The sequence below is a fragment of the Helobdella robusta genome, assembly GCF_000326865.2.
Source record: "Helobdella robusta unplaced genomic scaffold HELROscaffold_4, whole genome shotgun sequence".
In the NCBI taxonomy this organism is placed as follows: Eukaryota; Metazoa; Annelida; class Clitellata; order Rhynchobdellida; family Glossiphoniidae; genus Helobdella; species Helobdella robusta.
In genome coordinates, this window is record NW_008704902.1 from 3,325,396 (window position 1) to 3,339,489 (window position 14,094).

The following is a 14,094-nucleotide window of genomic DNA, read 5'->3' on the forward strand; positions in this document are numbered from 1 at the left end:
AAAGACATAGAGATAAATTATGAAGAACACTATTGAGATTAGATGGAGGAAAAGAAGTATAAATATAAGAATCATCAGCATATAGTTGACTAGAGAAAGAAAAGTTATTAATAATACGAGGTAGTTCAGAAGTATAGAGTATAAATAGAAGAGGGCCAAGGATAGAACCCTGAGGTACTCCGAAAGTAAGAGTAGAGGAGTTAGAAGTAGAATTATTGAGAACAACAGAAGAAAAACGATTACAGAGATAAGAAGAAAACCAAGATAGACAAGAATCAGTAATATTAAAAGAAAGATGCAGCAGTCTCAAGAGAATAGTATGGTCAACAGTATCAAAAGCTGAAGAAAAGTCAAGAGCAAGAAGAAGAGTAAGATTACTATTGTCACTAGAGAGAAGGATATCATTGTGTATTTTAAGTAAAGAAGTTTCAGTACTGTGAGCAGGTCTGAAACCAGATTGAGATACAGGTAGCAAAGAGTTAAAGTCTAAATAGGATGAGAGTTGATTAAAAACAACTTTTTCTATTATTTTAGAGATGAAAGTAATATTAGTATAATTTCTTGGATGTTCAGAAGCATGTTCAGTTTTCTAGAGACACCTATCCACCTAACTTGAAACATTTTTATAGTTTTTTAATTGAGATGTTCTGACTGACTTGCATCAGAACCAGTACAATATCTAAATGACAAGTGAAAAGCGGGTTTTGAAATCATCACGAAAGTTTTTTTCGTTTGTTTCCTGAAGTGAACTTTTAACGCTAAAATAACACGCTAACAGATAGAGTAAACAAAATTTCGAGAATATTTAATATTTAAATAAAAAACAGTGACACATTAAAAAATAAGTGTTGTCACATAAATTGTGACGTTACGGTGAACAAGTTTTTTATTTAAAATGTACGTCGTATTATCATTAGTTACATTGATTAATCCTTAATGAGCATAAGAACTATGTCCGTTTTCTGAAACTTATGGAACATCAACGCGCAACAATAAGAAATAAAACATGCGCGTTTTGGGATGGTTAGCCTCACAACATGCTCCGCGTTCTTTTTTTAATTAACCTCTAAAAAATGTTACATAATGAAGATTGCATAATGATAATATTATTTTCTACACTTGCTCCAAAATACGAGTAGATGTGGCGTATAAAGTTACGAATTAATTTTGTATTTCAGATTTCACTAGAAGCAAGCTTAGCAGCAACAATAATGAAACTGAAATCAATGAACAAAATAAAACAAACTCTCAACATCTCTCTAAAACTGATTCTAAATTTTCCACAAATCCTAAAAATCTTTCCACATCAATCACAACCAATATCAAGTCTGATTCCAATAGTAGAACTCATTCGATTGCCACAACATCAACCACCAGCAACACGACTACTTCAACTTCAGTGACGGCTTCCACCCCAACTCTAACTCACCTGTGGTCTTATGAATGTAAAGAAGTTGCTACTAGGAAGATATACTGCATGACTTGGAACCAAAAAAACAGAAATATTCTTGCTGTTGGTTATGGAAAGCTGAAGGAAAATCATTCAATTAGCGAAAAATCTGTGGAACAAAATGTGAAGAAAAAACATTTTAATAACGCTTTAAATATTCAAAAATCTCGCAATACAACAGCAGCGCATAATGATGCTGCCGCCCTCTCAGCAGCTGATATTTCCCTGACTATGAACGCAAACACCGACGTCAGTAATAATAATAATATATGCGAAGGATTGATATGTTGTTGGTCAATTAAAAATTTAGAGGTTGGTCGGTTGTTTCATTTCCGTCCTTGCTTAAAATTTAACGACATTTCGATTGATAACAAATTTCATCCCATCATTCAGATGATATTACACTTCATCTTCATATGTTTAGTAAGTCAAATAAATACATAAAAGTTGCGGATAGGCCAATCTTATATAACAGTTGTCGTTGTCGGTGGCAGTTAAAAACACAAATTAATTAGTGAATCATTAAATTGCATGTAACAAAGGAGAATTATATAAGGATATATGTAGGCAGTTTACTGTTGTTAAATTAATTGAATTTGTATACATACGAAGCTTTATAAAGCAAACCTGCGCTGAAGATGTTTTGTGAAAAATCGAAATAGGCCTAACTGCAGGATGAATTTGGATAATAATTCTATTTTCAATAAATTGAACAATATCCAGAAAATTCTAGTAAGAATAATTGAAAAGACTAACTTTAAATTGTTTAATGCCAGCAAGTCGGTAGAATTCATAAAATCCTATAAACAATGAACGCCAGAAAGTCCGTAGATTTAATAAATTACTGCATTGATTATGGTCTTTTACTACTTTACCAGCATATATATATATATATATATATATATATATATATATATATATATATATATAATATGATATATATAATATATTTATGCTCCTTGCCATCATCATTTGAAACATCATCTTTAACCTCTCTCTCCACTTTAACCTCCAAACTATATATATATAATATATATATATATATATATGTAATACATAATGCATATTTATAGGCATGCATGTTGTATTATATAATGAAATAATGAATGGCACGTTAAGTTTCCAGAAAGGTTATACCGAACGAACCACCCCGTCGTATCAGTCGATTTCAGCCAATCGCAGCCCAGTTTGTTGGCTGTTAGTATATTTCCAAATTTCATCACTATTTTATCGTTGGCGAACTTATTATTAGAAATTTCTTATGTAAAACAAAATGGAATAAAACAAATATATTATAGTATTTACCCTCACTGTGGTACGATGATAACTTATGTTGTACCTCTTGTACATCAACCAGGCTGGTTTGGATAGCGGTGAAATTTTGATATTTGATGTCTCGAGGGATGACAACTCTCCTGCGCTTAATAATTTGTCAGTCCTTTTTTAATCATTGTCATTAATTTTACTTTAACAATTAAATTCGTCATTTTGTATTGTTGCTGGTGATGATGACGAGACATTAGCGTAACATGACCGTACGACAACTTATCACTGAATCTCAACAGCGCTTATTTCAACTTGTTTCATTCTTCAATGTAACCTGAGAAAATAATTTTCCAATAAATTGTACATGCTTTAATTGGTAAGCTTCCTCTTGTTGCGTACCAACACTTCAAGCACATCGAAGCTGATTTGTTGTGGTAGGATTCCACCAGTTCACTTATTATGAAAACATTAGAACAACTATATTGATGAAATTATTTTTCTAAACCTCATGTATGATATTTTTAACCATCTTTTTAACTTAAAAAATATAGTTCGAGCGCTGAAAAACATTGCGATGCAGTTTGGAGGTTAAAGTGGAGAGATGACGAAGATGATGTGGCTAATGATGATGATGATGACAAAAAAGACGATGTTGCCGATATTCACAACAGTGAGGATAATCTCAATGAAGACGTTAAGGAGGCAGCGCTGAATGGCAAGGAGCATAAACTGGACTTGGAAAGTAAAGCTATATTTTTTCGTAAATGCATTGAAAATGATTAAATTAGTGCTGAAGTTATAATTGAATGAAACCAATGTTATGAATGTTGAAGCATCAAGTATAGAAAATGTGGAAAAGACAATAAACGGTGAGAGCCACAAATACCATGGAAACAGCAAAAGTTTAATATCTGCATCGTCAGATGGCAGGATCATATTGTGGAGTTTGAAATCAAGTTTTCATGGCTTTGGTAAGATGATCGTAAAATGTTTTTTTGAAGAAAGTACTGTAAATTAATTAATTACATATAATTAATTATAAAATGTACCTATTTAGGTACAATTTGGTGTACTTTTAAATAACGCGTGTCGGTAATTAATTATGATAACATCACAATGACCGAACACCGGGAAACTATGAATTAGCATCATTCACGTTTTTAAGTCTTGTACTGTATTTAATCTCTACATGTTTCCATGCAGATTTAATGAAAATTAAGAGAATCCCATCATGCAAACAACCAAAAAACGTGGCATCTGACAGCCACAACCACACCTCAACAGCAAATCCGGCTATCGCTTCGTTCACATCGAAATATGTTGGAGCACTGTGCTTTGATTTTAACCCATTTGATAGAGATGTGTTTGTAACAGCTTTGTTATATCATAACACCTGGAATAGCTAATATTTACAAATTAAAATTTTTGATTTAACTATTTCGCTACTTAATCCAAGCAAATTAAAGTTGTAAAAAAATTTTTATTAACAGACAAGTGTTAAAAATTTTAATAAAATTATGAAATGTCATTCGTAAAGTTTGCAAAAACGATTTTTAAACTTTGAAGCTACTTGATAGGAACAGATGCAGGCCAAGTGCACAAGTGTTCGTGCACGTATAACGACCACGTCCTGCAAACCTACAGCAACGCTCACAAGGTATAAATTGAAAATGTGACGTCTGCTTGCTTTTGAATGTCTTTAACAAATAAAGTTATAAACTTTTCTTCTCTAGCTTATGTTATTTATCTTATTTCACAGCTTACTAATATTAAAATTCTAGTTCGTCTAAAACAAAAAAAATATAAATATTGGACGCATGTGTCTGTGGACAAACACGAGTGACGTGTAGGTGAATCGTTTTTTGCAGGGACCAGTTTATGACGTACGTTGGTCTCCCCTTCACCAAGAGCTTTTTCTAACCGGTTCTGCAGATTGGACGGTCAAATTGTGGCTCCAAAATCACGTCGTCCCACTTGCTTCTTTCACATCTTCATCGGTATGGAAATGTACGCATAATAAATTGTGTTAAAACACACGCCACACTCAAAATTGCATACACACCACACATAGTGGGAATTTCAATATTTGGCCTGAGCCGGGTTTGATTTTATAATAAATTATGTGGTAAATTTTGCAGACTCCGATTCACGGCTTGGCCTGGCATCCAACACTGTTCTCTGTATTTTGTTGCGTAGACGACGACTTTTTAATGATTTGGGATTTCAGCAAGCAATCGTGAGTTTGTAGATATATATTTAATGTTTGATCATGGTAATAGAAAAAAAAATACATAATGTTTTGTTAAATTTTACATATAAATTTTCAATGAAAAAAGATTATCAGATTTGTTTTCGTTTTGTTTAAATGAGATTAAAAGGGTTGTATTTGCTCAAATCGGCTCAAATTTAGTGATTCATTCTTTTCATCATCATTTTTTGAACGATTTTTTTAATTTATATTTCCAGGTTAGATCCTATAGTAAAGCAATTCTTAAATTCAAAAAGCGTTTTAGGGCACGTTAGTAACAAGCTCACTTGTGTAATTTTTGCACTCAATGCTGACTGCCTGATTGTCGGCAGAGAGGGAGGACAACTGAATGTCTTCAAAATAAATTCAACATTAAGCGAAGATGCATTGTCTGGAGGTTGACAATTAAGTAAAATTCAGTTTGTCTTTCAAACTTAGTACCTATTTTTTAATTTTTGTAGATTATGCTGGAGAAAACACTTACATTGAAATGAACGTCGAAAAGAAAATGCAACTTGATAAAAATTTCGTGAAAGAAGCTCTCAAAACACTTTTCCCTCTGACCTTTTGTAACTGAAACATACAAATAAAAAGTTTTTTGTCATTGTGTTAGTTTGCGTCCTACGAACTGAAGTGCTTGTGGAGAAGAACATTCTTTTCGAATCGATAACATTAATGTCAATAAATTTTTCGGATAATTGTTAAAGAATGTTATTTGGTCGGGTTGGTCAGTTGTTGAATTGATGCTGTTTATTTCAATCAAGTTTCGATCTTAGTTTTTATTATAAGCATGAGTTAGTTATGACAAATATGAATGATTTACTCACTGAACTATATTGCTCAGTGGCTTTATTATAACCCTTCCTTCGATTCATATATATAGAAAATTTCATATATAGGAAATTTCTTATTATCGATACATATATCATGTGACAGGGGGGGCCGTAATAATTTTATAATCGTTAATATTTCCGCCATCTTGTTTATTTAAATAAATAAAGTTGCGCAAATTAGTAGTTATTTTTTTTAAAGTTAAAATAAACAAAATTATTAGAACTAGTAGGCAATAGTAAATATTTATTAAATAAAGTAATTTTTATGTAGTTTTGTAGTAATAAAATCGCATTTATATTAATTTTAAAAATGAAAATTAAAAAGTGTTGCATTCCTTCATGCAGAAAAACAAGAACTAAGGAAAGACATCTTCATATGTTAATCATTTTCTATATTATTTTTTCACGTTATTTTGTTACATTAATATCTTTAGTTTAGCGTTTACCTTTTGATTTCATGTCACTTGACAGATTTCCAGTAGATGCTCAAAGGCGCGTAACATATGGGCTCAAGCAATAAGGAATTTAATTAATGCAAATTAAAAATAAATGGAGACCATTGAAACAGTCATTAATTTTTAGTGAAAATTTTGAGTCAGATTGCTATAACAGTTTTGGAAGGAAGTTACTATATGATGCTATACCAACATTGTTGAATATGTCTACTAGATAATTCATTCATTAAAGTTTTTAAAATATAACTTTTACAATTAAATTTGAGTTTTTCACACAGTTTTTATTTATCGATTACCTCACTAACTCACTAAGTCATCATCTAGTCTATTAATTTGCCTTTGTCATTATTGTTAATTTATTTTATTCTTTTATTTATTTTATTATTATTATTTATTTTATTCTATTTAATTTTACTTTTTATGTTTAAACACTTTTTTCTCCGTTTTTTATTTATTTATTGACTTATTCGTTTAGTTTTATACAACTGCCTTGCATGCTGTAACAGTTTTTGCGTCTGTCAGATCCTGATTTTTAAAGAATAATAAAAAAATACAGTTTAGTAGATAACTCGGTTTCTGCTTTGACTACCGACTAAATTAATTTCATCGCTAGTTGAATCAATTTTTTGGTAGGATTCGTATTTTTTATTTATATAGTAATTGCTTTGTATATTTTAGTTGACGCGAAAATAATTTCAAGAGTTATATTTATTAAATATATGCTATATTATTTTGTCGCAAAAAACACTACAGTTTATTTTTTATGTAACCTATATATAATTAACAATTAAACGCTTTTTCATCTATGCTACTCAAAATTATAGTTCTGCGTTATTACGACCCTCCCGGTAGCCCATCGTATTATCGGCGCTACATTCTATATATAGTGTTGATTTCCCATATATGTATAGAAGAGTCTACATAGTATATTCTCCGATTATTGTCTGGAAATTCAGTTCGTCTTTCAATTTCATTCTACGAACTTATTGTTTATTATATTAAGTTTCTGTGGTGCCGTATAGCCTTGTCATCGAATGCTTAGCCCTTAGCAGCGTGATTCCGATTTTGGTTTTTTATTTACAATTTTTTACACAATTCGCGATGATTTTCGGGCAAGTAGTTATCGGACCGCCTGGCTCTGGTAAAACTACGTACTGCAAGGCCATGCAAGAATTCATGAAAGGTTTTTTATTTTTTCCAATTTCAATTTGAACTTTTTAATTAATAATATAAATAAATATAAAATAAATTAAAATATTTATTTAATTAATAATTTATTAATAATATTATTAACCTCTTCTTTTGCTATTTCTTAATTTCCACTTTATGACTTTAGCAGCTAAAGCTAAAGTTTAGCTTTAGTTAGTTTTTAAGGCTTTATTTCACGTTCCTAGTTTCCTCCAGTTGTTACTCGACTAGAGTTATTTTATTAGTTATTAGTACTTCAACATCTGCAAGAGAAGTTATGGCACTGTTTCCACTTTGTTTGACATGACCAAACCACCGCAGACAGTGTTGCCGGCATTCATCCTTTATATCATCTAAACAAGATTTTGGTAGATTTGATGTGGTCCTTCAGACTAATTCGTTACATCCATAGGAGCATTTTCATGTTGGTTTGTTGAAGTTGTTGTTCCAGTTTGGTTGTCATTGGCCAGAGTCTCAGGTTACTTGCTCAAATGACTGAGCTTGGATACAAAAGGAATAAAATAAAAATTAAACTATTGATGTCACCATGCTTTGGTGGAGAACAGTCTAAGATATCAGCACTCATTTTGAAATAGGTTCTTGTAGCACTAATAGTTCTTTTTGTTGTTTCTTTAAAGTTAAAACTACGAAAATAAATACCGATATATAAATGCAATAATTTAATAATTTTCACTTTAGAGAATTTTTTCATTATTGATTATTTTCATTACTATTGCTACACTTTAGGTTTAGGCAGAAATGTGGAGATTATCAACATGGATCCAGGAAATGACAGTTTGCCATACAAATGTATAGTAGATGTTTCCGATTTAATAACAGTGAATGATGCAATGAGTTACATGAAGCTGGGTCCAAATGGAGGGCTAGTTTATTGTATGGAATATCTTGAAAAAAATATAGATTGGCTGATTGATCAAATAAAGCATTTACCAGACAAGCATTTTGTGCTATTTGATTGCCCTGGACAGGTTATTAGCTTGTATGATATTATTGTTGTGCAAATTTCATACAAAATTAAATTGAACTATTATCGTTTATGAATTTTTTCCATTCAATTACTTCAGATAGAGTTTTACACTCACCATCAATCAATAAACAACATTTTCCAAACTCTGACGAAGAGCAAAAGAATTTCATTATGTGCCGTTTATTTGGTGGACTCTCATTATTGCACTGACCCTTGTCAGTTCATCTCTGTGTTGATAGCTTCATTGGGAGCCATGCTAAGAATTGAATTACCACACATTAATGTTCTATCAAAGGTTGATATAATTGAAAAACAGGCTTCTTTACTTTTCAATTTGGATTTTTTCACAGAAGTCCTCGATTTAAAAAAGCTGCTGGATTACGTACCTGTGAGTTTTTTCAATGATTCTCAATGAAAATCATCAAAATTATCTTTAAAATTAATTCATGCAATAAATCAGGTTTTAACGTTTAAATGTTTCTCACTAAAGCATGTTTAAAATTAAATTTGCTTGAATCTGTATCGGTTGAATTTTAGGATGTATATTTTGGTAATTAAAATATTTGCCGTAATTAAATAAATAAATAATAAATGTGTGAAACTATATAAAATATAAAAAAAATGTATTTTTCCTCAGAGTGATCCATTCATAGCAAAATACAAAAAATTAAATAACTGTTTAGCTGGTATGATTGAGGACTATAGCCTGGTATCATTCTTAGCCCTACATGTTGAAGTTAGTAACATGTTTAATTTTTGTTCTATTTGCTTTTGATGTTTGTATTACAGATATAACTTGATTTATTGATTCATTATTTTATAGGACAGATACAGCATGCTTCGTGTGATGAAAGCAGCAGACAAGGCGTGTGGTTATTTGTTTGGCAGTGAAGATGAACGTACCATTGACAAATTGTTTTCACATGCTATGGCCGCTGAATTTGATTATGAAAAAATTGCGTCGCTTCAAGAAAAATATGTTTGTAATTCCACGAAACCAATATCTGAGGATGACTTGTAGAAGAAAATAATAATGGACATTATATCATACCAACATAATAGTTTAGTAAATGGTAAAATTCGACCGAGCTATAACGTTCAGTTCGCGACCTTTATTAAACGTAATGACAGTTGCGATTAGTGTTGCGTGTTGCAGATATTTTTGTGAAAATTTGCCTTGTTTATCTTCACAATTAAACCCTTCAGCTGAAGAATTTGTTATTGATCACGTGAATCCTGATTTTAAACTTATTTAACCTAATATATTTATGTTATTTTATAATAATCAGGAAAAAGATTTGGTTGTCTGTTTTAATGATCATTTTTTGTTACAGATCGAAGAATTTAAGGTCTTATAAAATTATCGCGTATAAGCGGTTCAATGAAGTAACCGTTTATATTATAAAATAGTCTGATGTCATATATGTAGAATAACATATAGGAAATTCCTTATTATCGTAACGTATACCATGTAAAAGATGCCCGTAATAATTTTGTGATTTTTGACCATGTAGATTTTTTATAATCGCTAGGTTTCTAAAAATTTGTTTGAAGTATACGATTTTATTTTTTTATTATTAAATTCTTTTTGTGTTTTCATACATTCTAATTAACGTCAATATAATTTCAGAATTTATATTCTATAGATATGCTATATCAATTTGTTGTGAAAAACACTACAGTCTATCATTTTGCACAACGTATAAATAAATGGTTAAAATTTAAACACTTGTCAAACTACGCCAATCAATCAATCAATTAGCTTATAAAGCGCTATTTCCGCGATGTTCTGAACTTCGCAAGTGATGGAGAAGTAGTCAGAGAAGAAGGTAGAGAGTTCCAGAGAAAAGGACCAGAAAAAGCAAAAGCAGATTTGGCAAAAGAGTGTTTAACACGAGTTAAGAAAAAGCGAGAAGACGATCGTAAACCGGGGCTTTTAGGTTCAATTAATATATCTGATAAATACAATTCACAATTATAGTTCTGAGTCATTACAAATGGCTGATTTCCCACATATGTATATTCTATGTATATGTCTAATGTCAAAACAGACAAAATCTCGCGCCATTTGCTATCTGCGTACAACCAGAACGGCTAGAAAACCTGCTACGAATATTATCCATTCCAATAATCCAAAATTGAAATTCATATCTAAAAAGTCAAAGATTCATCTTACGAGATAAAAAGTTCTAGGTAAATTCAAGTTTAAATGAGTGCTTTCCCGTCACCGATAAAATTAAAATACTTGAACGAATCGTAATATCATAATTTTTCTTCCCGTATTCGTAAAGGTGTTGAAAATTTTATTCTGAAAACAACAACGTAAGCAAAAAATCATTTTCAGCGCCTACGTATTTTTTGCATTTCGGTTACAGCTTTAAAATATTATTTTAAAAATTACTGTTTTGCACAAGCATAGTTTCGAAAACGAACCGCAAGTATCTACAACGAATGTACGATTGAGTTCTAAACCGAAGTAAACATTTCCGTTTCTGTCACCGCACCATCACATCTGCTTTACCTTCGATCAGTTAAATTTGGCGTCCATAAAAAAAATCTGTAATTAGATCAATAATTGTAATGATATGCTTATTACGTCTAGCAGCTTTAATCACCAAACACATTTGCTGCTTCAAATTACAAACATTAGAATAAATTTAAAATGCACACAAACATTGCACTGCACAGTTTATTCACTAGGGTCTCCTTGATGTAAGACACATCTGTGGCGAATGTAAGCATACACGTGTACATAAAATTACGCTACACATGTAGAAGACGTTCATATAATATGCATGCAAACACATGCTACCGTAGAGTGTGCATACGTTCGAGTACGCAGATAATTCAGAATAAATACAACTCAGCTGAACTAGGTCAGGCTACTTGTCTGTGCTGCTGTTTGTCTGTTTTTTCTGTTTATCCGTTGGTGAACTACTACGTGCACCTTTTTTCTTTCCACATGAAACAAACTCTCATTTTTGTTGTTGAATGTAGTCAGTATAGTTTTTGTATGTAGTTGACTTATTAAGAAAAAAATATTAAAATTATTTTTTATAACAGCACCTATATAAGATATATCACTGGTTTGATGTGTTAATTGATCGCAACAAATAACTTGATGATGGTTTGCATTTGCCATGTGAACGAATCTGAAGCGTTTAACTGTTATAAATCGTTTGATGTAATAATAGAAAAGAAACTATTGATTGTCAACAATGTGCAACGAAAGGCCCAATTAAACCTAGCATCGAATTGGTTAAAAAGCAATAAAATTATCTATTCAAATTTGTCATTGCAAATATTTTAATTTTCGAATGTCATAACCTTGAGGTAAAAAATATTTTAGCACATTAGAAAATCTTAAATCCAATCTACATTATTTGTGCTTTTTATTACATTTTACCTGGATGAGACTTATTATATATGTTGATTTGACCTGCCTGGTTCGCTGAATCGTTCATGTTTGTTTGTTTATTGCCCACGTTTCTTCCGCTGGACAACATTTAATGATTTTGGAATGAACGACTAACTAAACTAACGAATCTTACTAAACGGAAAACAAAGTAAATCAGCACAAAAAAGAAATGTTAGATAATAATTGGTAACACATACAGAACTATTTTCTAAAGCAAAGATTATTTAGCGTCAATAATAGGAACATATTAACGAGACATTGTATCATATAAAACGAAGAAGGGATGAACCACGCCAAAATTGTTATTCACACATGCATCCTCGTCTTACAATTACAAGCGGCACGCTTGTAGAATGAATATATGTAGAATGAATGTGAAATGAATGCGTGTTATCTGCATCATACGATTGCTATGATGAATTGGCTGGAATGTGTTATATATGGCGGTGATACAGACGTGCTTGTACACTTCAGTGAATTAAACAAAAATTGAAATAAAATTGATCTGAACGTTGACCCGGAAGAGTTTGCGTCATAATATTCTACTTTTTAGCTTTCGCTAATTACCTAAATCCTGGCTATTTGTAACTTTCTTGCATCAATTAGAATGGATGTGCAATGTCCATTACAATGCAACGCTGCTTTCAATATGTTACTCCTCTCGCTTCCAGTAAAAAAAAAGAGAAAATACGATAGGGCAATACCAGTACAAAATACAAATTTAAAAACATGAATAAATAATAGGAATGCATATTTAAGTACAAATAGACACGTTTTTAAAGTAAGAATTACACGAATATAAGAAAAAATATTAACATTATACATGCTTGCACAATAAATGCACAAGAATTTTGTAAATTGCAACAAAAATGAGAAATGGAATAAAAAAATGTCAAATAATCTTTTCAGATAAAAACATCATGTGCTTTACATCTTATTCGTGGGATCCACATCGTCTTCTAGGTTTTGGCTTGCTGACTTACTTTTTTTGGTTTCATTACATTATAGACATAAATACTTTCAATAATCGGCATAAGATCTTGTAACGTATTTTGGGCAATAAGGAATGTTCAAATAACCACTATTTGCGGTCTATTGAAAACAGTTTACATCGTTTACTAATTAAGTCGTTTTGTATGTTTTGTTCCTATTTGCCATTGTATGTTCACGTGACTTCCATAATAATAAGAGAGCATCAGCCGAAATATTATAAAAAAAACCGATATGCAATCTAAATTGAGCCTTTCAAAATGTTTATTGAATGTTTTGGTTTTGAAAGCATTATCTTTACCTCCTACGCAAATATTCAAAAATTTATGGTACTCAAAAGAGAATAACCATTAAACAAGTCTATAAACCTATGTATAACGAATGTCTCACCACCAAAATGTTTAGATTATTATTATTACTATTATCAAGTATTATTAAATTATTTAATTGAAATTGATTTTTTTATCGCAATCAATCGGAGTACCAAACACGACTAATTTAAAACAAATCGCTGAATGCGAAACATCGTATTGCAGCGTGTGAACTCGACGTTTCAAACAAAAAGGTATGTAACAATACGTTCGCACGTAAAAAATTTACTTGGATCTTCCAATAGATTCTTAAATTTACAAACACATGGATGAACAACAGCACGTATTCGGAGATGCCTATAATATTTCACGCAATACCCACTGAATAGCACAGTATATATCAGCTGTAACGACGATGATGATGATAACGATCCGAAACTTCAGCCAATCGTTTCAAACTAGGTCATTGTGTCTGCATTTTAGAGTTTAAAAAATCGGGGTCACTCGGTCTAGTCTGATATTTACAAGGGAAAAATGACCTATTTCAACGTCTATTTGGGTCATAAAAGAAGAGGATGACGAGAATGATACTGAATCGTAATTATGTACTTTTAATTTATAATAAAGGTCGCTTTGCAAACGATTGCACTGTTAACTGCATCTTATATATAGCGCAAGTATATGCATCACTTCACTTGTATATTACGTACTACTTACTACTACTACTACTACTGAATGTTAAGTAAACCTTGTTATGGGTTATTGTTAATTACGGACAACCGATTTGGCAACGAGTTTCGTCACGTTTACAACGCAGATTAGAATAGGAGACCATCCGACGATCGATTGCCAAATAATTTCATTGAATTTTAATTAAGCCGAAAAAATATTTATCTAAAATTTCATTATATGTAAAATATGAATTATAATAAAAGTTAATTACCTAC

The 14,094-nt window shown here is 31.2% G+C and overlaps 2 protein-coding genes across 2 annotated transcripts; both read left to right on the forward strand.

The window, feature by feature from the left end:
• Window positions 1–3,924: 3,924 nt before the first annotated feature.
• Window positions 3,925–5,957, forward strand: HELRODRAFT_107080 (hypothetical protein; the record flags this gene model as incomplete). Its single annotated transcript, XM_009024615.1, has 8 exons — window positions 3,925–4,079; window positions 4,283–4,373; window positions 4,585–4,713; window positions 4,855–4,952; window positions 5,183–5,361; window positions 5,426–5,685; window positions 5,843–5,871; window positions 5,901–5,957. 6 exons carry the CDS (start codon window positions 3,925–3,927, stop codon window positions 5,539–5,541), a joined length of 768 nt encoding a protein of 255 aa, XP_009022863.1. The 3' UTR covers window positions 5,542–5,685; window positions 5,843–5,871; window positions 5,901–5,957.
• A 1,396-nt stretch (window positions 5,958–7,353) lies between these two features.
• Window positions 7,354–9,449, forward strand: HELRODRAFT_67088 (hypothetical protein; the record flags this gene model as incomplete). Its single annotated transcript, XM_009024274.1, has 5 exons — window positions 7,354–7,435; window positions 8,188–8,429; window positions 8,526–8,816; window positions 9,066–9,164; window positions 9,252–9,449. 5 exons carry the CDS (start codon window positions 7,354–7,356, stop codon window positions 9,447–9,449), a joined length of 912 nt encoding a protein of 303 aa, XP_009022522.1.
• Between the last annotated feature and the right edge of the window lie 4,645 nt (window positions 9,450–14,094).